The sequence below is a fragment of the Entelurus aequoreus genome, linkage group LG20 (assembly GCF_033978785.1).
Source record: "Entelurus aequoreus isolate RoL-2023_Sb linkage group LG20, RoL_Eaeq_v1.1, whole genome shotgun sequence".
NCBI classification, from domain to species: Eukaryota; Metazoa; Chordata; class Actinopteri; order Syngnathiformes; family Syngnathidae; genus Entelurus; species Entelurus aequoreus.
The window spans coordinates 3,614,951-3,641,515 of NC_084750.1; the positions used below are offsets into that span (position 1 = coordinate 3,614,951).

The 26,565-nt window shown below is 38.6% G+C and overlaps 2 protein-coding genes across 6 annotated transcripts in view; one reads left to right on the plus strand and one right to left on the minus strand.

Moving 5' to 3' along the window:
* Positions 1 to 26,565, minus strand: part of phf1 (PHD finger protein 1) — a 110,050-nt gene that overhangs the window by 54,689 nt on the left and 28,796 nt on the right. For all 4 annotated transcript variants that reach the window (XM_062029219.1, XM_062029216.1, XM_062029217.1 and 1 more), the window contains exons 4-5: positions 9,764 to 9,850; positions 5,334 to 5,428 (exon numbers count right to left, since the gene is read on the minus strand). In XM_062029219.1, the coding sequence (XP_061885203.1) occupies positions 5,334 to 5,428; positions 9,764 to 9,850 (182 nt within the window). The remainder of the gene's footprint in view (positions 1 to 5,333; positions 5,429 to 9,763; positions 9,851 to 26,565) is intronic.
* rgl2 (ral guanine nucleotide dissociation stimulator-like 2) overlaps positions 1 to 26,565 on the plus strand; it is a 92,052-nt gene that overhangs the window by 1,802 nt on the left and 63,685 nt on the right. The window lies entirely within an intron of this gene.

The window sequence follows — 26,565 nt, forward strand, 5'->3', positions numbered from 1 at the left end:
TTTGTCCACCCAACTGTTAACGTGGTGCGTGAAGGCACAAAGGTGAGTTTTGTTGATGTTCTTGACTTGTGTGGAGTGCTAATCAGACATATTTGGTTACTGCATTAATGCTAGCTAATCGATGCTAACATGCTATTTAGGCTAGCTATATGTACATATTGCATCATTATGCCTCATTTGTAGGTATATTTGAGGTCATTTAGTTTCCTTTAAGTCCTTTAAATGTATATCTCTTGACACACTATCTGTATGTAATATGGCTTTTAATTTTTTGCGGCTCCAGACAGATTTGTTTTTGTATTTTTGGTCCAATATGGCTCTTTCAACATTTTGGGTTGCCGACCCCTGAACTATACTAAGTCGTTCAATGCTTGGACACGGCATCATATACTAGTTACTATGGTCATCTAATTAGTTACTATGGTCACTATGAGATATGTCAGATTGTAGGTGGGGGTTTTTTTCACTATGTTTGTTGCATTTTGGTTGCGTTTCGGTTGATTGTAAAATATGTTGTCAATATTCAGTGTTTTATCATTCATAGTTAATATTGTGAATCCCACATTCTTTATTTTCATGCACATTCTGGGTGTCTCATTCAGTAAAAAAAAATGTAAAATTCCATTCCGTTTGTTAAGGCGGTCTGTCATAAAGTTTTTAGCTTTCAATCATTATTGTGAGGTTTTGTATTAGTGTTCCTAAAAATAGATATATCGGCCCCCAGACACACTTTTTTTTTATCTAAATCTGGCCCCCCCGAGTAAAATAATTGCCCAGGCCTGGTGTACACTGTTTGTTTGTCTAATCTTGAACGGGTTTGTGCTGAAAACAAAGTTTCGTTGTACTTGTGCAATGACAATAAAGACCTATCCTATCCTATCCTATTGTACGTTAATAATACTAACAGACACTCGTAAACGTGTTAGCATATTAGCTAATGCTAACGACGCTACTGTCATTACATTATGATAGCATGTACAAATATGCATGAAGACACTCCTACAGACATCACACATGGGACCATTTAGTAACTAAGAATTGTTTTAGTTGTATTGTAAAAACTTAAAACGTCGCTTGGTGTTGTGAATGAAGAATCCATACGTGTAGTAACGCTATGGATGGCTGTGAAACGAACCGCACTCCGGTTGGAAGAAGGGAAGAAAAAAAAACTACCTGCAAATGGAAGCAGCACCTGCAGTGAGTGAACTCGTCCATAAGATGGCGCCATAGCACAAACAATAACACACCTACTAGTTGTATTTTCTTGTTTGTTTTTTTAAACTATGTTTTATAACGGCTGTTATAGCGAGGAATAATACATCAATTAGCCGCAGTGTTTTATAAGCCGCAGGGTTCAAAGTGAATGAAAAAAGTAGCGGCTTAAAGTCCGGGAATTTACGGTACGATTTTAAAAAAATACATGGAATGAAATAAAAGAACAAACAGGTTACGATAGAAAGGGGAATTGTATGGCCCCATTTGTCACGACTTACCTGACACATGAAACGTGACACATTTGGGGCATGCATTATCCACTTTAGCCGCCAGATGGCAGTAAAGCGTTGAATATCATAAATGTTTTCGTAGCAATTCCGGCTGTATGGTAGAGTGGTGCTTTCCATAATTTTCAGCAGACTGCATTGCAAAATGATCATCTTCCTCTTAAGAATTGGGTCATACGAATCCCTACTGTAACTGTAACAAGAAAAAGTTGCAGTGTTGACTCTAAGAACATTGTTCAGCATGCTAATGTTTTATGCTGGCTTTTTAGCCACTTTTTTTTGTTAACACCTTAAAATAGTGCATTTTAATACTTGGCGCCATCATGAAAATACGCCAACTTGTTCAATGGCATCATACTTAACGTGGTACGCTTGCTTTTCAGCTAATTTTGTTTGTTTCAACCAAAAAAATCATGGACTTTCATACTTATAATGCTAACGTATCTTATATGCAAACATTAGAATGATCACGTTTCTGCTAGCTGTTCAGCTAATTTTGTATGTTTACTCCTAAAAATAGTGCATTTTAATACTTGGCACTTTCTTAAAAGTACACTTACTTGTCCTCAGCCATCATGCTAGCTTTAGCATGCTAACGTTTTATGCTAGCTTTTTAGCTATTTGTGTATGGTTAAACCTAAAAATCATGGATTTGGATACTTGGCGCCATCTTAGAGGTATACTAACGTCTTTTATATGAACATGCTAACATTTTATGCTAGCTTTTTAGCTATTTGTGTACGTGTAAACCTAAAAATCATGGATTTGGATACTTGGCGCCATCTTAGGAGTACGCTAACGTCTTTCAAATTAACATGCCAACGTTTCATGCTAGCGTTTATGCTATTTGTGTATATTTCAACCTAAAACTCATGGATTTGGATACTTCGCCCCATCTTAGAAGTATGCTAACGTCTCTTTTATTAGCATGCTATTGTTTCATGCTAGCTTTTTAGCTAAATGTGTATGTTTAAACCTAAAAACCATGGATTTTGAATACTTGGCGCCATCTTAGAAGTATGCTAACGTCTCTTACATTAGCATGCTATTGTTTCATTCTAGCTTTTTAGCTAATTTCGTATGTTCAAACCTAAAAATAATGGATTTGGGATACTTTGCGTCATCTTAGAAGTATACTAACGTCTTTTATATGAACATGCTAACGTTTCGTGCTTGCTTTTTAGCTATTTGTGTATGTTTCAACCTAAAAACCATGGATTTGGATACTTGGCGCCATCTTAGAAGTATGCTAACGTCTTTTATATCAGTATGCTATTGTTTCATGCTAGCTTTTTAGCTAATTTTGTATGTTCAAACCTAAAAATAATGGATTTGGGATACTTTGCGTCATCTTAGAAGTATACTAACGTCTTTTATATGAACATGCTAACGTTTCGTGCTTGCTTTTTAGCTATTTGTGTATGTTTCAACCTAAAAACCATGGATTTGGACACTTGGCGCCATCTTAGAAGTATGCTAACGTCTTTTATATCAGTATGCTATTGTTTCATGCTAGCTTTTTAGCTAATTTCGTATGTTCAAACCTGAAAATAATGGATTTGGGATACTTTGCGCCATCTTAGAAATATACTAACGTCTTTTATATGAACATGCTAACGTTTCGTGCTTGCTTTTTAGCTATTTGTGTATGTGTAAACCTAAAAATCATGGATTTGGATACTTGGCGCCATCTTAGAAGTACGCTAACGTCTTTTATATTAACATGCCAACGTTTCATGCTAGCGTTTATGCTATTTGTGTATATTTCAACCTAAAACTCATGGATTTGGATACTTCGCCCCATCTTAGAAGTATGCTAACGTCTCTTTTATTAGCATGCTATTGTTTCATGCTAGCTTTTTAGCTAAATGTGTATGTTTAAACCTAAAAACCATGGATTTTGAATACTTGGCGCCATCTTAGAAGTATGCTAACGTCTCTTACATTAGCATGCTATTGTTTCATTCTAGCTTTTTAGCTAATTTTGTATGTTCAAACCTAAAAATAATGGATTTGGGATACTTTGCGTCATCTTAGAAGTATACTAACGTCTTTTATATGAACATGCTAACGTTTCGTGCTTGCTTTTTAGCTATTTGTGTATGTTTCAACCTAAAAACCATGGATTTGGATACTTGGCGCCATCTTAGAAGTATGCTAACGTCTCTTACATTAGCATGCTATTGTTTCATTCTAGCTTTTTAGCTAATTTTGTATGTTCAAACCTAAAAATAATGGATTTGGGATACTTTGCGCCATCTTAGAAATATACTAACGTCTTTTATATGAACATGCTAACGTTTCGTGCTTGCTTTTTAGCTATTTGTGTATGTGTAAACCTAAAAATCATGGATTTGGATACTTGGTGCCATCTTAGATGTATGCTAACGTCTTTTATATCAGTATGCTATTGTTTCATGCTAGCTTTTTAGCTAATTTTGTATGTTCAAACCTAAAAATAATGGATTTGGGATACTTTGCGTCATCTTAGAAGTATACTAACGTCTTTTATATGAACATGCTAACGTTTCTTGCTTGCTTTTTAGCTTTTTGTGTATGTTTCAACCTAAAAACCATGGATTTGGATACTTGGCGCCATCTTAGAAGTATGCTAACGTCTTTTATATCAGTATGCTATTGTTTCATGCTATCTTTTTAGCTAATTTCGTATGTTCAAACCTGAAAATAATGGATTTGGGATACTTTGCGCCATCTTAGAAATATACTAACGTCTTTTATATGAACATGCTAACGTTTCGTGCTTGCTTTTTAGCTATTTGTGTATGTTTCAACCTAAAAACCATGGATTTGGATACTTGGCGCCATCTTAGAAGTATGCTAACGTCTTTTATATCAGTATGCTATTGTTTCATGCTAGCTTTTTAGCTAATTTCGTATGTTCAAACCTGAAAATAATGGATTTGGGATACTTTGCGCCATCTTAGAAATATACCAACGTCTTTTATATGAACACGCTAACGTTTCGTGCTTGCTTTTTAGCTATTTGTGTATGTTTCAACCTAAAAACCATGGATTTGGATACTTGGCGCCATCTTAGAAGTATGCTAACGTCTTTTATATCAGTATGCTATTGTTTCATGCTAGCTTTTTAGCTAATTTCGTATGTTCAAACCTGAAAATAATGGATTTGGGATACTTTGCGCCATCTTAGAAATATACTAACGTCTTTTATATGAACACGCTAACGTTTTGTGCTAGCTTTTTAGCTAATTTCGTATGTTCAAACCTGAAAATAATGGATTTGGGATACTTTGCGCCATCTTAGAAATATACTAACGTCTTTTATATGAACACGCTAACGTTTTGTGCTAGCTTTTTAGCTATTTGTATTTGTTTCAACCTAAAAACCATGGATTTGGATATATGGCGCCATCTTAGAAGTATGCCGGCTTCGACCGACCCCAGGCCAGAGGTTCAGGGCACAGACAGCGGACCCATCAACATTTCGGCAGGGAATTTTCTAGTCGGCACATATTGAGGCTGTTTAATGAGCAATATCCAAATGGGCCCTGCATTGTTACATTTTTCTGTATGTTGAATTTTACTCCATCATCCCTCAGAGCAGTTTGTAATATTATGTCTATTTTATGTCACTAAATAAAGTTGCAGCGTCGATTACAACTAGCAGTGTGTTACAGTAAAGTTGCACACCTCTGCCAACTCCAACCACAATAAATATGCACATATTGTTTAGTTAATATCAGACATTTTTTCTTTGATATGGTCGAATGTTTGCGAAAGCAGCTACAGTGTGCCCAAGTCTCCTGTGCTTCCTTCTAATGACAATGTTGCGAGGATAGCGGCACCGACCTTGGTGGCGACCGCAAAGACACACTGGCGACATATCCAGGAATCGCTGTCGGCTTCCGGCTCGATGGTGGGCGTGTGGCACTCGGGATGATAACCTGAAACGAGAGCGGCAGGCAGAGCGTTTCATTGGCATTTTGCTTGACAGGCAGCCTGAGCGACAATAATGGCAACGCGAGCGCCCCCACCCCCCCTTATTTAGTGCCTTTATGCTGGGGTTCTAGATGCACCGCGACGCATCCTGTCACGACACTGTCTGGCGTCCTGGTAGCGGGAAGTCTGTTTATCAGCATATTCCCCACCGCCTCCCAAGAAATACCATACAGCTGCCATGTTTATCTGCTGTTGTTTCCTGCTGCTCACAGATCAAAAATGGGAAAACGTCACGCACCGATATGGTGTCGTTTGTCGTTGAAAGAAGTCAAGATCATGTGGATGCCGCACTGACTTGTCACAAGTAAATGGCCTCACTTTTGTTGCCATGGTGACCCCGCATCACCACATGATTTGCGGTAGATACTGTGTGGGTGTCAAAGAAAATCTATTTTCCGATTAATCGCGATTCTTATGTGTAACAATTCTTAATCGTTTAAAAATATATATATATATTAACCTGTCCACCATTGCACTTTGTATACAACGGCAAACTGTCCGTCTTTGTCAGTCCGCAGATGGCTGCAAATCGGAGAATAGCATCAGTGTTTTTATGAATGATTACCCCGCGACCCCGAAAAGGGATAAGCGGTAGGAAATGGATGGATGAACTATTGAAGGCTCCAATTACTTCAAATATTCCACTTTGACATTTTTGGGGGGTAATATGTTGCATATTTTGTGTTTTTTTCTATGACAAAAAAGAGCATAAAACAAAACAAAAAAACATAAACAAATAATAAAAATGTATAATTGACGTATATGTCCGGAGTTGCTCTCGAGGTTGAAAAAAAAAAAAAAATGTTATATAACTTATTTTTAACACTTTTATGAGTGGGGGGGCCCTTATGGATCCCTAGAAAATTAGTGAGATTTTGTTTTTTAAATTAGTTAAAATGTCTAGGGATACTTGGTTGACATATAAAAAGCTAGCATGAAACAATAGCATGCTAATGTAAGAGACGTTAGCATACTTCTAAGATGGGGCTGTCACGCCAAATTTCTTCCCCCTATAACCCCCCCCCCCCCCCCCATTTACTTCCGGGGTCATTACCTCTAACGTCATTTCCTCTTACGATAGCACTTCGGCTTTGACTGCCCGTCGCTGGAAGGATACTTGTTTTTGTTTTTTGTCTTTTTTTATAATATAGCGTTAACAAAACGTCTGTATTAATCGGACAAGTATTAATCGGACAAATTAACTTGAGGATATTCCTGACTGCACATTTGACTCGTGGACATATGCGGAAATGAATAACAGTGTACAATAAGTTAATTCATTATCAATCAACATTATCAAACTTTATTAAAACTACATTTATTCGTTAAATTCAGTTTTTCTTAGTTCTCTGTGTAAGTGATCTAAATTAAAATGACATTTATGTGAACTTACATTTTTTTAGTTTCATTCGTTGTTTTTACGTCAGCACTCATGTTTCCCATAAATCGTGTTACTTTGGGAATGCACATGCGAACAAATACTCATTGCACATTTGACTACCGTACAGGACGGGTCAACACTACTTCAGGGTTAATTTCGATCGCTGTCAATGACGTAAGTAAGAGGAAATGACGTAAAAGGAAATGACCCCGGAAGTAAATGGGGGGGTTGTAGGGGGAAGAAATTTGGTGTGACAGGGCCAAGTATTCAAATCCATGATTTTTAGGTTGAAACATACACATATAGCTAAAAATCTAGAATAAAACAATAGAATGCTAATATAAGAGTTGTTAGCATACCTCTAACATAGCGCCAAGTATCCAAAGACATTTCAATTAATTAAAAAAAAAAAAAATCTCATTAATTTTCTAGGAATCCAAAAGGGCCCCACTCATAAAAGTGTTACAAATAAGTCATCCAACTCACAAAGATTTTGTGAGATTTTTTTTGTTGTTGTTAAAATGTCTTCACTCCAAAAAATAATAATGATTCAAAATCATTGTCGTGAATTATTGACGTATTGAAAACTCCAATTAATTCACATCAAATATTCCACTTTCAAATAGTTTTGGCGGCAAATATCGCGTATTTTGTGTTTTTGCCATAAAAAACAAAGTTTTCGACTACAAAAAAGGGCATAAAACAAACAAAAAAATCATAAACAAATAATAAAAATGTATAATTAACGTATAGATCCGCAGTTGATCTTGAGGTTTAAGCGTTGAAAAAAAAAAAAATTGTATGACTTATTTTTAACACTTTTATGAGCGGGGCACTTTTTCATCCCTTGAAAATGAGTGAGATTTTTTTTTTATTAATTAAAATGGTGCCAAGTATCCCAAGACATTTTAATTAATTTAAAAAAAAAAAAAATCTCACAAATATGCTAGGGATCCAAAAGGGCCCCACTCATAAAAGTGTTACAAATAAGTCATCCAACTCACAAAGATTTTGTGAGATTTTTTTTGTTGTTGTTAAAATGTCTTCACTACAATAAATAATAATGAATCAAAATCATTGTCGTGAATGATTGACTTATTGAAAGCTCCAATTAATCCACTTTCAAATAGTTTTTGCTGGAAATATTGCGTATTTTGTGTTTTTGCCACAAAAAACAAAGTTTTCGACTACAAAATAGGGCATAAAACAAACAAAAAAATCATAAACAAATAATAAAACCTTATAACTGACGTATAGATCCACAGTTGATCTCGAGGTTTAAGCGTTGAAAAATAAAAATAAAATAAAAAGTTGTATGACTTATTTTTAACACTTTTATGAGCGGGGCCCTTTGAGTGAGATGTTTTTTTTTTAATTAATAAAAAAAATAAAAAATCTCACTCATTTTCTAGGGATCCAAAAGGGCCCCGCTCATAAAAGTGTTAAAAATAAGTCATGCAACTCACAAAGAATTTGTGAGTTTGTTTGTTGTTGTTAAAATGTCTACTCCAAAAAATAATAATGAATCAAAATCATTGTTGTGAATGATTGACCTATTGAAAGCTCCAATATTCCACTTTGAAATATTTTTTGCGGAAAATATTGCGAATTTAGTGTTTTTGCCATGAACCAAGTTTTCTATGACAAAAAAAGGGCATAAAACAAACAAAAACAGAAAAATAATAAAAACTTATAATTGACGCACAAATCCAAAGTTGGTCTAGAGATTTAAGCCTTAAAAATTGGAAAATGTTGAAAAAAAAATGTCTGACTTATTTTTAGCAGTTTTTATGAGTGGGGCCCTTTTGCATCCCTAAAAAAAGGTTTTTTTAAATTTATTTATTTATTTTTTTGTTTGTTTGTTTATTTTATAAATGCCTTTGCTCAAAAAAATAACATAACAAAATCATTGTTGTGAATTATTGACCTATTGAAGGCTCCAATTACTTCACATGAGTTATTATGTGCGGCGGTATAGCTCGGTTGATAGAGCGGCAATGCCAGCAACTTGAGGGTTCCAGGTTCGATCCCCGCTTCCGCCATCCTAGTGTCTGTGTCCTTGGGCAAGACACTTTACCCACCTGCTCCCAGTGCCACCCACACTGGTTTAAATGTAACTTAGATATTGTAAAGTGCTTTGAGTCACTAGAGAAAAGCGCTATATAAATATAATTCACTTCACATCAAATATAACATATTTTGTGATTTTGCCATAAAAAAATAATTTTTCTTTAACAAAAAGGGCATAAAACATTAAAAATAAAACTTTCTGTCAACAGATAGATCTGAAGTTGCTCCAGAGATTTAATATAAGACACATTTGACACACTGCCTAGTTTCTCTTGTTATATTCTTATTTTACTGTTATATTTTTATTCTCATTGTTGCTTTTTATTTTTATTCTACTGTAATATTTTTCTATTTTGTCTCCATTTATACCCCCAATATTTACTTTTTACAATTTTGTACACTGCTGCTGGAATTAAAATTTTCCTGAGGGAACTCTCCTGAAGGAATCAATAAAGTACTATCTATCTATCTATCTACATTTTGAACAAATGGCCCCCGCGTGCTTTGATTTTTCAGTATGCGGACCCTTGGTGGGATTTTTTTTTTTTTTTGGTGCGTGTTTGAGCGCCACTCTGAGACATGAAATGAAGGAAGTTGTGTGGGCAGTTTTTTTCTCGCTGCTTTATAGCGCTTACATTTTATAGTGCATATCACACATATGTGCTGCCCCCCAAATACATCCCGCTCACTCCCTCCTCGTCCGGGTGACGGCGAGGGAGAGCGGGCGCGTAGATCATTTATGACCAGCGCCGCTGTTTATTCTCCTTCAGCACATCTGCAAGGTCGGTGCTGAGAAGTTGACACTGCGTGATGAGGCTCTCCTCCTTACCGTGGCGACATTTCAGACAATTTATAAGGGGTTCTTTAAGGGGCGGAGCCTCGCAAATACAGCAAACTTCGTCCACTCCGCCTGCGACTGGAAGGAGACAGAAGGGGAAGAGAAGAGAAGGGGCGTTAAAAATGTGTTTTTATGTTGAAGTCACAAATATCTCTTACAGACATGGAAGTCCTTGGTTCCTCTTTACGATCTACGCCTATTGCCTCCAAGGGCCAAAGTGAACATTTTCCGATGGACGGCGAGCCAACCAGCGTTTTTAATCCAGTTAACATGCGACTCTGCGTCTTTTAAGTACTTTTTTAACCTCAAAACGTTCAAAAAAGTAATTTTCCGCACATTTCCGCCCTTTCCAGGTGTTGTTCCGTAAACCAGTTCGTCCCAGATGTTACATCCGATGGTTTTCGAACTTTACCCACACAGATTAGACCAGTGTTTTTCAACCACTGTGTACAGTCTGGTGTGCCGTGGGAGATTATCTAATTACACCTATTTGGGTTAAAAATATTTTTTGCAAACTAGTAATTATAGTGTTGTTGTTGAGTGTCGGTGCTGTCTAGAGCTTGGCAGAGTAACCGTGTAATACTCTTCCATATCAGTAGGTGGCAGCTGGTAGCTAAATGCTTTGTAGATGTGGGGAACAGCGGGAGGCAGCGTGCAGGTAAAAATGTGTCTAATGCTTAAACTAGGGCTGCAACTAACGATTCATTTAATAATCGATTAATCTGTCGATTATTATTTCGATTAATCGATTAATAATCGGATAAAAGAGACAAACTACATTTCTATCCTATCCAGTATTTTATTGAAAAAAAACAGCATACTGGCACTATACTTATTTTGATTATTGTTTCTCAGCTGTTTGTAAATGTTGCAGTTTATAAATAAAGGTTTATTAAAAAAAAAAAAAAAAAAAAAAAAATTAATTAAAAAAAGCCTCCGCGCATGCGCATAGCATAGGTCCAACGAATCAATGACTAAATTAATCGGCAACTATTTTTATAATCGATTTTAATCGATTAGTTGTTGCAGCCCTAGCTTAAACCAAAAAAAAAACAAAAAGGTGAGTGCCCCTAAGAAAAGGCATTGAAGCTTAGGGAAGGCTATGCAGAACGAAACTAAAACTGAACTGGCGACAAAGTAAACAAAAACAGAATGCTGGACGACAGCAAAGACTTACTGTGGAGCAAAGACAATGTACATCCGAACACGACATGACAATCAACAATGTCCCCACAAAGAAGGATAAAAACAACTGAAATATTCGTAATTGCTAAAACAAAGTAGATGCGGAAATATCGCTCAAAGGAAGACATGAAACTGCTACAGGGAAATACCAAAAAAAGAGAAAAAGCCACCAAAATAGGAGCGCAAGACAAGAACTAAAACACTACACGCAGGAAAACAGCAAAAAACTCCAAATAAGTCAGGGGGTGATGTGACAGTTGGTGACAGTACACCTACTTTGAGACAAGAGCTATAGTGATGCATGCTTGGTTATGGTTTAAAGTCATATCCAACAATTGCGACAACGACTCTTTACTGTCAACTCGTTTTTTAATGATTTCTGCTGGTGGTGTGCCTCCGGATTTTTTCAACGCAAAAAATGTGCCTTGGCTCAAAAAAGGTTGAAAAACACTGGATTAGACGTACAGAAGATGCTACATTTCCAAGCCTCTAGGTCAGACCTGGGCAAATTAAGGCCCGGGGGCCACATGCAGCCCGTTAAGCTTTTCAATATGGCCCGCCGGACATTCCCAAATATTTTTTTTTTAGATGTTTAAGATGGAAAGTGTAGCTGCCATTATGATGTGCAGTCATGTTTTCTAATGACCGTAAGTCTTCAAGTATACTAAGTCTTTCAATGCTTGGAATCTGCGCTTTTGCATAATATTTTATTGACTAGTGTTGTCCTGATACCAATATTATTTCTATACTTTTCTAAATAAAAGGGACCAGAAAAAATTGCATTATTGGCTTTATTTTAAGCAAAAATCTTAGGATGTGGCGGACCGGTACTTTTCAGAGGCGGTATGGTACCGAATATGATTCATTAGTATCGTGGTACTATACTAATACCCGTATACCTTAGAACCCTACCAGTTACTATGGTAATCTACGTCACAGCAGGTCAGACGAGGCACCAAGCAGTGTGGGTGGGGAGCGTTTCCACAGAATGTTTCCAGAGCTTAGTGATGTATCAGATATATCAGATTGTAGATGTTTTTGTTTTTTTACCCTTCATGTTCATATTTCGCTGTGTTTGTTGCATTTTTGTTGCATTTGGCTTGATTGTAAAATATGTGGATGGAGAGGGGGTGTGACGTTCATATGTTGTCAATATTCAGGGTTTTATCATTCATAGAAAAAGAAAAAAAAATTCCATTCCGTTTTTAAGGCGTTCTGTCATAAAATTTTTAGCATTCAATCAGACTTTATTGTGAGGTTTTGTATTAGTTTTCCTAAAAATAGATATACCGGCCCACAGACACATTTTTTTCCTCTAAATTTGGCCCCTGAGTCAAAATAATTGCCCAGGCCTGCTCTAGGTTTTCATTACAAGACGCGAGCGAAGCACGTCGACAGGGATTGTCCTGGAAGAGTCACAACTTTGCCGTAGAGCGGGGGTCACAAATCCAAACGCAACGAGTTAGCCCAGGGGTCGGCAACTCAACATGTTGAAAGAGCCATATTGGACCAAAAATAGAAAAAACAAATCTGTCTGGAGCTGCAAAAAGTTAAAAGCCTTATATAAGTCTTATAATTAAGGCAACACATTAAGTTAGTGTCGCAGAGGGTGAAATAACTCCTGGAAATTATTGGCTTAAAACTGCCGAAGGTATATATATATATGTGTGTACCAAGTTAAAGGAAAGGACAGGCTGTCTTCTTATAATGGATTTATTACAATCTTCGCAAGCTGGGTAACGTTTGCTGTGGTCTGGAACAACTTGGCACACAATCAGAAATGCAGCCAATGTTACATACAGATAATGTGTCATGAGTGGAGATGTCCGATAATGGCTTTTTTGCCAATATCTGATATTTCGAAATTGTCCAACTCTTAATTACCGATTCCGATCTCAACCGATACCGATATATACAGTCGTGGAATTAACACATTATTATGCCTAATTTTGTTGTGATGCCCCGCTGGATGCATTAAACAATGTAACAAGGTTTTCCAAAATAAATCAACTCAAATTATGGAAAAAAAATGCCAACATGGCACTGCCATATTTATTATTGAAGTCACAAAGTGCACTATTTTTTTTAACATGCCTCAAAATAGCAGCTTGGAATTTGGGACATGCTCTCCTTGAGAGAGCATGAGGAGGTTGAGGTGGGAGGGTTTGCGTTTTTAGGAGGTAGCTGGGGGTGTATATTGTAGCGTCCCGGAAGAGTTAGTGCTGCAAGGGGTTCCGGGTATTTGTTCTGTTGTGTTTATGTTGTGTTACGGTGCGGATGTTCTCCCAAAATGTGTTTCTCATTCTTGTTTGGTGTGGGTTCACAGTGTGGCGCATATTTGCATAGTTGCTTATACGGCTACCCTCAGTGTGACCTGTATGGCTGTTGACCAAGTAGGCCTTGCATTCACTTGTGTGTGTGAAAAGCCGTAGATATTATGTGATTGGGCCGGCACGCAAAGGCAGTGCCTTTTAAGGCACGCCCCCAATATTGTTGTCTGGGTGGAAATCGGGAGAAATTTTGGAGAATGGTTGCCCCGGGAGATTTTCGGGAGGGGCACTGAAATTCGGGAGTCTCCCGGGAAAATCGGGAGGGTTGGCAAGTATGACTGGGAGACGGGGCTCCACCACTCCGTACAGCGGCGTTTTAAAAAGTCATAAATTTTCCTTTTTGAAACCGATACCGATAATTTCCGATATTACATTTTAAAGCATTTATCGGCTGATAATATCGTCAGTCCGATATTATCGGACATCTCTAGTCATGAGACATGCACATATAAATTAAATACACAGAGGACATAATTAAAGGAAATTAAATGAACTCAAATATACCTACAAACGAGGCATACTGATGCAATATGTACACACAGCTAGCCCAAGAAGCATGGATTATTAGCACTCCACGCAAGTCAATAACATCAACAAAGCTCACCTTTGTGCATCCACGCACAGCATAAAACGTTTGGTGGACAAAATGAGACAAAGAAGGAGTGGCATAAAACACGTCTTTCTGTGGCAGCGAAGACGAAAGTTGTACATGTAAACAAACTACGGTGAGTTCAAGGACCGCCAAAATTAGTAGGACAAAACGGAGCTGGCCAAATACTGTCATCAGTGAAGCATGAACACAAACATATCAAACAGTGGGCTTTCTAACAATTAGGAAGGTTTTTGTCATGTTTTTCCTCCTACCGAAAGATTATTAAAACAACAAATATATTTTTCCCCCATCTTTTTCCATTTTTGAAAAAGCTCCAGGGAGCCACTAGGGCGGTACTAAGCCGCGAGAGCCACGGGTTGCTGACCCCCGAGTTAGCACGTAAAAACGAAAATCGGTAGATCCATCTGTCCATTTTCTTCCGAGGTCGGGTCACGGGGGCAGCAGCCTAAGCAGAGAAGCCCAGACATTCCCGAGGCGTTCCCAGGCCAGCCGGGAGACATAGTCTTCCCAACGTGTCCTGGGTCTTCCCCGTGGCCTCCTACGGGTCGGACATGCCCTAAACACCTGGCGTCCAGGTGGCATCCTGACCAGATGCCCGAACCACCTCTTCTGGCTCCTCTCGATCTTGCGAGAAAAAAAAAACTAGGAACTCAGTCACCAGAATTTTACCATAAGATTTAAGGTGGTTTCTACACCAAATGATTGTAATTTAAGTTTAAAAAAAAGAAGTGAGGGTTGGACTCCGCCAATTCTGCCCTTTGTCACCGATTCTGTTCATAACTTTTATGGACAGAATTTGTAGGCGCAGTCAAGGCGTTGAGGGGATCCGGTTTGGTGGCTGCAGGATTAGGTCTCTGCTTTTTGCACATGATGTGGTCCTGATGGCTTCATCTGGCCAGGATCTTCAGCTCTCACTGGATCGGTTCGCAGCCGAGTGTGCAGCAGCTCCAAGTCCGAGTCCATGGTTCTCGCCCGGAAAAGGGTGGAGTGCCATCTCCGGGTTGGGGAAAAGATCTTGCCCCATGTGGAGGAGTTCAAGTACCTCGGGGTCTTGTTCAGGAGTGAGGGAAGAGTGGATCGTGAGATCGACAGGCGGATCGGTGCGGCATCTTCGGTAATGCGGACGCTGTATCGATCCATTGTGGTGAAGAAGGAGCTGAGCCGGAAGGCAAAGCTCTCAATTTACCGGTCGATCTACGTTCCCATCCTCACCTATGGTCATGAGCTTTGGGTTATGACCGAAAGGACAAGATCACGGGTACAAGCGGCCGAAATGAGTTTCCTCCGCCGGGTGGCGGGGCTCTCCCTTAGAGATAGGGTGAGAAGCTCTGCCATCCGGGAGGAGGTCAAAGTAAAGCCGCTGCTCCTCCACATCGAGAGGAGCCAGATGAGGTGGTTCGGGCATCTGGTCAGGACGCCACCCGAACGCCTACGACCGGTAGGAGGCCACGGGGGAAACCCAGGACACGTTGGGAAGACTATGTCTCCCTGCTGGCCTGGGGACGCCTCGGGATCCCCCGGGAGGAGCTGGACGAAGTGGCTGGGGAAAGGGAAGTCTGGGCTTCCGTGCTTAGGCTGCTGCCCCCGCGACCCCACCTCGGATAAGCGGAGGAAAATGGATGGATGGATTGAGTAAAAAATCTGGTGACTGAGCTGCAAATTTTTTTACCGTAAAATATACAGCCAATTTTTTTTTACAGTGCATCAGAAACAGCACCACTGCTACTTTTTCTGCACAATTCTGGCGACTGGCTACTTTTTTACCGTAAAATCTACACTCTTAGTTTTTACAGTGCAATACTGTGATTTACCATGAATTGATTAACGTGGACCCCGACTTAAACAAGTTGAAAAACGTATTCGGGTGTTACCATTTAGTGGTCAATTGTACGGAATATGTACTGTACTGTGCAATCTACTAATAAAAGTTTCAATCAATCAAATTGGAAAAAAGGGTGCCATTGATGATTTTTTACGGTAAATTTCTGGCGACTGAGCTGCCAGCTTTTCACAATAAAATCTACTGACTGTTGTTTTTTTTACGGTGTAGCCTCGCCGACATTCTATCGATGACTGTGCAGCTTAATAGAAGGTCAGTATGAATATGTATTGTATTCATTCTTTGGCAGGCCAAACAAAATTTCTGAATTTCCCCCAGGGATCAATAAAGTACTTCTATTCTATTCTATTCTATTCTATTCTATTCTAAAATGGCACAACGGGCCAAATTTGCCTTGCGTGCCCCACTTTGGTCATCCCTAAGCTACACTAATATACAGTATCACACAGGGTTAATTAAAGGCCTACTGAAACCCACTACTACCGACCACGCAGTCTGATAATTTATATATCAATGATGAAATCTTAACATTGCAACACATGCCAATACGGCCGGGTTAGATTAGTAAAGTGCAATTTTAAATTTCCCGCGAAATATCCTGATGAAAACGTCTCGGTATGATGACGTTTGCGCGTGACGTCACGGATTGTAGCGGACATTTTGGGACACCATTGTGGCCAGCTATTAAGTCGTCTGTTTTCATCGCAAAATTCCACAGTATTCTGGACATCTGTGTTGGTGAATCTTTTGCAATTTGTTTAATGAACAATGGAGATACCAAAGAAGAAAGCTGTAGGTGGGAAGCGGTGTATTAGCGGCCGGCTGCAGCAACACAAACACGTAGCCGGTGTTTCATTGTTTACATTCCCGAACGATGACAGTCAAGCTTTACCATTGGCCTGTGGAGAACTGGGAGAACATAGACTCTTACCAGGAGGACTTTGAGTCAGATACGCATGCTTGTGGAGATGGGACAACAGAGACTCTTACCAGGAAGACTTTGAGTTGGATACGCGCTACCGTGAGTACGCAGCTGCGGCTTCCAAACATTTGATCGCTTGCCCGTACGCGCATGCCGCTATGTGCATGTCACGTACGTAACTTTGGGGAAATATATGTGCTGTATGAACTTTGCGGAGGTGAACGGTACTTTGGGCTGTGGGATTGAGTGTGTTGTGCGGGTGTTTGATTTGTATTGGCGGGTTATATGGACGGGAGGGGGGAGGTGTTTGTTACGCGGGATTAATTTGTGGCATATTAAATATAAGCCTGGTTGTGTTGTGGCTAATAGAGTATATATATGTCTTGTGTTTATTTACTGTTTTAGTCATTCCCAGCTGAATATCAGGTCCCACCCGCCTCTCACAGCATCTTCCTTATCTGAATCGCTTCCACTGCCCTCTAATCCTTCACTCTCACTTTCCTCATCCACAAATCTTTCATCCTCGCTCAAATTAATGGGGAAATCGTCGCTTTCTCAGTCCGAATCGCTCTCGCTGCTTGTGGCCATGATTGTAAACAATGTGCAGATGTGAGGCGCTCCACAACCTGTGACGTCACGCTACTTCCGGTACAGGCAAGGCTTTTTTTTATCAGCGACCAAAAGTTGCGAACTTTATCGTCGATGTTCTCTACTAAATCCTTTCAGCAAAAATATGGCAATATCGCGAAATGATCAAGTATGACACATAGAATGGACCTGCTATCCCCGTTTAAATAAGAAAATCTCATTTCAGTAGGCCTTTAAGGTAAGGTTTTATTCCTTTGAGCTGTAAAAGTAAAGTGTCAAGGGTAAAGTCATAAGACATATTTTCACCTAAAACTGCACAGATTCGACTCCAAAAGATGACATTTCAGTCCTTTTCAATGCTAAGCGGCGCAATCGTCCAGCAGGAGTCCTTCATCCAAGGGTCTATTGAAAAAAATATGTCCTTCTGAACTGCGAGGTTGCTCACCTCACCAGCATGGTGGACATACCTGCATTTCGTTTACACACCTTTTTTGTAGGCACTTTACCTACTATATCAGTGTTTTACAACACATTTCATTATTTTGTATTCCACACTTTGTTAGCATTGTTAGCATCACATGGAACCGCATTGACTTCTGAGCACATTATTAGGATTTTTTTGGGGGGCTAATATTTAAAAAAATTTTTTAGCTAGAATGGTGTTTTTCACCATGTAGCACCTCAGAAAATACTCGGCCAGCATAATGACAAACTTTTAAATACAGTAGAGTAGTAGGCATAACTATTCATTAAAAATAAGGTAGAGGTTTTATTTAACAGGCAGTTGACGTGACATTACACACGGGGGCGGTATAGCTCGGTTGGTAGAGTGGCCGTGCCATCAACCTGAGGGTTGCAGGTTCGATTCCCGCTTCCGCCATCCTAGTCACTGCCGTTGTGTCCTTGGGCAAGACACTTTACCCACCTGCTCTCAGTGCCACCCACACTGGTTTAAATGTAACTTAGATATTGGGTTTTCACTATGTAAAGCGCTTTGAGTCACTAGAGAAAAGCGCTATATAAATATAATTCACTTCAATTCACTTCACTTTAAATAAAGGAAAAAACACTGTTTAAAAAATGGATAAAATACAATTAGTTCACGTGTGTGCTGCATGTCGATTGACTGCGAAGCTTTGAAAGGGCGGATGTAAGCGGAAAACGTGGAGAACATTCACGTCTTATATACGTGCCTCCATTTCGACTGAGTCTTCTCCCCGTCAGCCGTGTTGTAGTTTTAGCGCTCCCGTACGGAGTCTACTGACAGATATGAGTTGGAACTGTACGCTACTTTGTGTTAGAAATGGCAACAGCGCAGGATGCATGTGCATGTACGAGCCAGTCTGCCCCGCAACAAGAGGATAGTGAAAAAGAAGGAGCTTATGGACGACAATGGCGGACTCGCGCAAAGCTCTTTAGTTAAATGCATACCATATATGGATAATGCAGGTCCCAAATACAACACAGCAGGTATCAATGTGTAAGAAAAGTTTTCTTTGCAAAATAGATTACCTTTAAGCAAGTATTTTATGGAGCACCGTAATTAGGGGCCTGTAAAAAAGTGACGACACCACATGATTGTAACTTCTCGTCCTGAACCCCTGCATACAAAAGGGTGAACATTTGCCAAACACAAAAAAAATCCATCCGCACCTGAAATGCAATTCTGACCCAATTCTTAATTGATTCCTAATTTTTTTAAATCGATTGTATGTATTTCTATATGTATGCATATATACATACATATGTATGTGTGTGTGTGTGTGTGTATTTATATATTAGGGCTGCAACTAACGATTAATTTGATAATCGATTAATCTGTCGATTATTACTTCGATTAATAATCGGATAAAAGAGACAAACTACATTTCTATCCTGTCCAGTATTTTATTGGAAAAAAACAGCATACTGGCACCATACTTGTTTTGATTGTTTCTCAGCTGTTTGTAAATGTTGCAGTTTATAAATAAAGGTTTATAAAAAAATTTTTAAAAAATTAAAAATTATTTAAAAAAAAAATATATATATATAAAAACTCTGCGCATGCGCATAGCATAGATCCAACGAATCGATGACTTAATTAATCGGCAACTATTTTAATAATCGATTAGTTGTTGCGGCCCTAGTATATACATATATATATATATACATATATATATATATATATGCACACACACATATATATATATATATACATATATATATATATATATATATACAAAACCCAAAATCAGTGAAATTGGCACGTTGTGTAAATCAAAAATAAAAACAGAATACAATGATTAGCAAATCCTTTTCAACTTATATTAAATTGAATAGACTGCAAAGACAAGATACTTAACGTTTGAACTGAGAAACTTTGTTATTTTTTGCAAATATTAGCTAATTTGGAATTTGATGCCTGCAACATGTTTCAAAAAAGCTGGCACAAGTGGCAAAAAAAGACTGAGAAAGTTGAGGAATGCTCATCAAGCACTTATTTGGAACATCCCACAGGTGAACAGGCTAATTGGGAACAGGTGGGTGTCATGATTGGGTATAAAAGCAGCTTCCATGAAAGGCTCAGTCATTCACAAACAAGGATGAGGCGAGGGTCACCACTTTGTGAACAAATGCGTGAGCAATTTGTCGAACAGTTTAAGAACAACATTTCTCAACCAGCTATTGCAAGGAATTTAGGGATTTCAACATCTACGGTCCGTAATATCATCAAAAGTTTCAGAGAATCTGGAGAAATCACTGCACGTAAGAGGCAAGGCCTTAACCTTTGATCCCTCAGGCGGTACCGCATCAAAAAGCGACATCAGTGTGTAAAGGATATCATCACATGGGCTCAGGAACACTTCAGAAAAACACTGTCAGTAACTACAGTTGATCGCTACATCTGAAAGTGCAAGTTAAAACTCTACTATGCAAAGCGAAAGTCATTCATCAACAACACCCAGAAACGCCGCCGGCTTCGTTGGGCCCGAGCTCATCCAGGATGGACGAGTCCACATTCCAATTTTTGGGGGGAAACTGTGGACGTCGTGTCCTACGGACCAAAAAGGAAAAGAACCATCCGGACTGTTATAGGCGCAAAGTTGAAAAGCCAGCATGTGTGATGGTATGGGGGTGTATTAGTGCCCAAGACATGGGTAACTTACACATCTGTGAAGGCACCATTAATGCTGAAAGGTACATACAGGTTTTGGAGCAACATATGTTGCCATCCAAGCAACTTTATCATGGACGCCCCAGCTTATTTCAGCAAGACAATGCCAAGCCACGTGTTACAACAGTGTGGCTTCGTAGTAAGAGAGTGCGGGTACTAGACTGGCCTGCCTGTAGTCCAGACCTGTCTCCCATTGAAAATGTGTGGCGCAATATGAAGCCTAAAATACCACAACGGAGACCCCAGACTGTTGAACAACTTAAGCTGTACATCAAGCAAGAATGGGAAAGAATTTCCACCTGAAAAGCTTCAAAAATTGCTCTCCTTAGTTCCCAAACGTTTACTCAGTGTTGTTAAAAGGAAAGGCCATGTAACACAGTGGTAAAAATGCCCCTGTGACAACTTTTTTGCAATGTGTTGCTGCCATTAAATTTTAAGTTAATGATTATTTGCAAAAAAAAATTAAGTTTCTCAGTTCGAACATTAAATATCTTGTCTTTGCAGTCTATTCAATTGAATATAAGTTGGAAAGGGTTTGCAAATCATTGTATTCTGTTTTTATTTACGAATTACACAACGTGCCAACTTCACTGGTTTTGGGTTTTGTATATTTACATTTCCAATGTAGGTCAATATATTATATATAAACAAAACATCCAAATCGTAGCTTTGTAGTACAGGTCAAAACTCTAATTAGTATAATATCAATATGTGTCATTAATTTTGAATGAACTGTATTTTTACAATATGCTTGAGGGCCATTGAACAAAAAAACAACAACTACGGGCACCTTGGTTTGATCGTCCATCAGTTTTTTTTACAGGTTGCGGAACGTAATTTAAGTATTGTTGATGCTTTTTGGATGCATTTAAAAAGTGAACACAGAGTTTCAAAAACTCATATATGGGGTTAAAACGATCTCCATCCACACAAGTGTGGTTTCAAAACGGTCTCTGTCTACACACAAACGCATACATCTGCTGTCATGCACATCTAGTCCAATCAGACACCTAGGGTTGTATGGTATACCGGTATTAGTATAGTACCGCGATAATAATGAATCATTTTCGGTACAATACCGTCTCTGAAAAGTACCGGTCCCGCACCCCCCTGCGCCCGCGTCAAAGTCACGTCGTGTAATTGCTGGTTTACGAGCAGAGGAGCATGTTGGGCAGCGCACAATCACAGAGTACTTACAAGCAGACACAGTTTGTAGACAGAAAAGGGAGAACGGACGCATTTTGGCTTAAAAACTAACGATGAAGGTGAAGTTATAACACTGAAATGCCCTCAGGAAGGGGTGCTTTAAGACATGGCTAGCTAGCTAGCGGCTAACATCCATCCGCCGTCGGCAGTGTTTTAGCTACTTCTAAACCACTAATCCTGGTCTCCATGGCGACAACTAAAATAAGTTTCTTACAAGTATCATCCCTGCAGGACGAGGAATAACTAAACATGCTTCACTACACACCGTAGCTCACTGGCATCACAATGTAAACAAATGCCATTGGTGGATCTACATCTAACATCCACTGTAATGATATCAAGTACAGGCACGTATCTAGTCGATACTACTATGATTACGTCAATGTTTTTTGGCATCACATCTTCTTCTTTCGTTTTTTAAAAATGTATACCGTATTTTTCGGAGTATAATTCGCTCTTGAGTATAAGTCGCACTGGCCGAAAATGCATAATAAAGAAGGAAAAAAACATATATAAGTCGCATTTTTGGGGGAAATTTATTTGATAGAACCCAACACTAAGAATAGACATTTGAAAGGCAATTTAAAATAAATAAAGAATAGTGAACAACAGGTTGAATAAGTAGGGATGATTTTTGATAAGAAATTATCGAGTTCGAGTCTATTATCGAATCCTCTTATCGAACCGATTCCTTATCGATTTTCTTATCGAGTCCAGATAGGTTGTTGTATATGGAAAAAAACCCACAATATTTGCTTTAACAAAAGCTCACTTTTATTATATAAGAAAACAATTTAATCTAAAAAATAAATAAATATTGACTGTTACCCCCCTAAAAAAATAAAATAAAATAAATAAATATTGACTGTTACCCAAAAGTATATTAAGTGGGATTTTTCAGAAAAACAAATATATAAGGTAACACAAAAACAACCTGACTCTGTGATCACTATAGGTGTATAAGTAATACTATAGTGTTAAATAAAATCAGTCCCTTGAGCACAAAACTGAAAATAATACAGCTCTCCAAAAAGTGCACTTCTGCTGCTATTTGACATAACTGTTTGTTATGATGCTTTGACATTTTTGCACTTTATTTCTTTATTGAAAGAAAATTCTATGAAGAGAAAAGTTGTTTGCAAATGTGGTTACAATGCTAAAAAATGAAAAGTTAAAGCTAAAAAAAGAAAAACACTTTATTGAGTTAACATTATTTCTTTATAGGGGGAAAGATGTTATGAGCTAGGGAATATAACAACTACACTACCCATCATGCAACGGGAGTGACGAGCATGCGCGGTAGCCCCGAAAAGTGTTGCATGTCGTCACCCGTGAAAGTAAACGTCAAGAACTCAGCCAACACGCCTCGTCTGCATTATTTATAATTAGACAGACAACACATACACAGTGTGATTTTGTTTTGTTTACAAGGAAAGAAAAACAAAAGTTAAAAAAGGGAGATATGTTGTATATATATGTATGTGCTGCGGTTGCTTTAAGAACGTTGCGACAGCTGCCGTAAAGGAGGTGCGTTGCTAGCCTGGTTGCTATGTTTCCGGTTGGTCGTAAAAGTGTTCTTCATGTGTTTGTACCCTGCTCAAATCTCTCAGTAAAGTTATTCATTGGATTATACCTTTTGTTTTGAACTTTATTACACCTTGGAGTGCTTTTTCCCGTCCATTTTTTTCCAGCTTTCGCTATCTGCGCCTAATGACTGAGCTACATGACTGATTTCTTGTGATGTCACACGGAGCATTTCTGGTCGGGACGGGATTCCAACTCTATTCTTTACTATAGTGGTCTCGATGACGGGTACCGGTTCTCAAAAAGGGATTCGAGTCCGAGGACTCGGTTCTTTTCTTATCGAATAACCGGGAAAACCGGTTTCGAGTATCATCCCTATGAATAAGTGTACGTTATATGACGCATAAATAACTAACTGAGAATGTGCTTGGTATGTTAACGTAACATATTATGGTAAGAGTCATTCAAATAACTACAACATATAGAACATGCTATACGTTTACCAAACAATCTGTCACTCCTAATCGCTAAATCCCATGAAATCTTATACGTCTAGTCTCTTACGTGAATGAGCTAAATAATATTATTTGATATTTTACGGTAATGTGTTAATAATTTCACACATAAGTCGCTCCTGAGTGTAAGTCGCACCCCCGGCCAAACTATGAAAAAAACTGCGACTTATAGTCCGAAAAATACGGTATTATGTTTATAAAGTCAGGAAATATGTCCCTGGACACATGAGGACTTTGAATATGACCAATGTATGATCCTGTAACTACTTGGTATCGGATTGATACCCAAATTTGTGGTGTCATCCAAAACTAATGTAAAGTATCAAACAACAGAAGAATAAGTGATTATTACATTTTAACAGAAGTGTAGATAGAACATGTTAAAAGAGAAAGTAAGCTGATATTAACAGTAAATGAACAAGTACATTAATCATTCATTTTCAACCACTTGTCCTTAATAATGTTGATAAAATAATAGAATGATAAATGACACAATAAGTTACTGCATACGTCAGCAGCTAAATTAGGAGCCTTTGTTTGTTTACTTACTACTAAAAGACAATTTGTCTAGTATGTTCACTATTTTATTTAAGGACTTAACTGCAATAATAAACATATGTTTAATGTACCCTAAGATTTTTTGTTAAAGCCAATAATGCCATTTTTTTGTGGTACCCTTTATTTAGAAAAGTACCGAAAAGTATCGAAATAATTTTAGTACCTGTACCAAAATATTGGTATCATTACAACACTACTGAGGACAAACACTAAACTTACAGAAATATAACAAAAACACAAAACAAGGTCATGACAGGAACATTATGAATCGACTATGCTGCTGAAACCCAACACTCGTGGACTTGTAACACGTTCAATTAGCAACATGGTAATACATGACATACAGTGAAGTATACATTACTTCTGAAATCAGCGCACACTAACAAGGAGCCAAGGAAACCTCTTGAATAGTTAAGTGCCTAAAGCGCATGGACCACTGCGAAATTCTCGTGGAATAACTTCAGGAAACAGGAGTTAATATTGCACCTTTCTTATGGCACAGAGAAAAAAGTATTGCTTGTCAAAATTGTCCCGTCAAAGCCCATTTTAATGGGTCGTTTTGTCAGTGTTGAGTGAAAATAGCAGCATGTTTACGTTCAAACATAGAGGCAGTGTTGTTGAGCTTTGGAAATGACAGCGCACGACCGTGACGTCATCAGAGGAGTCCAAGTCTCCGTTAGTGCCGTGTACACGCTAGTGTTGTCCCGGTACCAATATTTTGGTACCAGTACCAAAATGTATTTCGATACTTTTCTGTACTTTTTGATACTTTTCTAATTAAAAGGGTACTTTTTAGAGGCGGGATAGTACCGAATATGATTAATTAGCATCGCGGTCCTATACCAATACCGGTATACCGTACAACCGTAGTACACGCATACGCTGAGCGGAGAGTTTTGGAACTCTTCACCTTGGCCAGAGTTTGCAAAAGTCTGCGTTTTTAAGGACAAAAGTATGCGTTTGCGTGTGGACAAGAGGCCTGAACGCTGAGATAAGTATGCGTTTATTAAGTATCCGTGGACATGGGCTTAGATCAGGGCTTTTCAACTACACAATGAAGACGGCAGCAATTTCAGGTGCCCGAGGACTCAGGGGCCAGACATCGAAATGTGGATGTTTATTATAAAGTATCTCCGCAGGTTATATTCCTTTGAGACTGTGTTTACTTAATTGCAAAGTAAACACACCGGCTTTCACACTGCACTGTCAATAAACTCATTATTCTGCCCTCGCTTGTCAATCCTGCGCATGCAGCTAGACAGATAGTTAACAGCATGAAAAAAACAGACGCTTCAGAAGTTTTGATGTTCCTTCCTTTGAATGATTTTCCTTCCTCAGTTTTAGTTATTTACATTGCTTCCCTAGTTTAGGTTTGTAAGACTAAAAACATAAAGTAAACCTTACAAAAGTATAATGTCCATTGTGTATTTCACAACAATTATATAGTATGTGAAGTGTTAGTACATTCACACAGCGTGGCTCGGTTGCTAGCAAGTTAAGGGTTCCAGGTTCGATTCCCACTTCAGCCATCCGAGTCTCTGCCGTTGTGTCCTTGGGCAAGACACTTTACCCGCCTGCTCCCAGTGCCACCCACACCGGTTTAAATGTAACTTAAAGATGTAGATAATGGGTTTCCCTATGTAAAGCGCTTTGAGTCACTAGAGAAAAGTGCTATACAAATATAATTAACTTCACAATAAAGTACAACTGTTTACACATACAGAAATTAAACAACATCCACATCAGACATTGTCTGTGACTCATCACAATTAAACCTAAGGTGTAACGTTATCACCCTCTACTGGTCAAATTTAGCGCTACGTGTATTAAACAAGCTCTCAGAAAACAAAAAAACATGACCACGAATACAAAAGACGTCACAAAGTCAGCACTGTCAATACAAAACAAACTAAATATATTTATGCACAAATTATATCTACTTACAAATGTTTCACCAAGTGTTGTGATAAAGTTTACACGTGTGGATTGCTACCGTTGTTGCTGCTTGTCTAGAACATTGTGTGTGTCGCTTAAAAAGGTCAGACGGGAAACAATGCCTCGAGCACTTGCTCGGGGCAGAGCACTCATTTTTTGTCGTCCAGTCGTTGTTAAAAGTCAGATTTTTGCAATTTATTTAGATTTTTTTCAGGGTTGAATGAGTAGTCTTCTACTCACCCCACTGCTGCTTCATTGTGACATATGCCTCATTGTGGCCCCCTGTGGGGTGGCGGGGAGTACTGCATACATGACCAACCCTAGTTTTAATTTTTTAATTGTGCCTATTTGGGCGGGCTGCCAGTTGAATAGGTCTGCCTTGGAGGCAGAATTGATTGCTCTTATTAATTATCTGTATTGCTA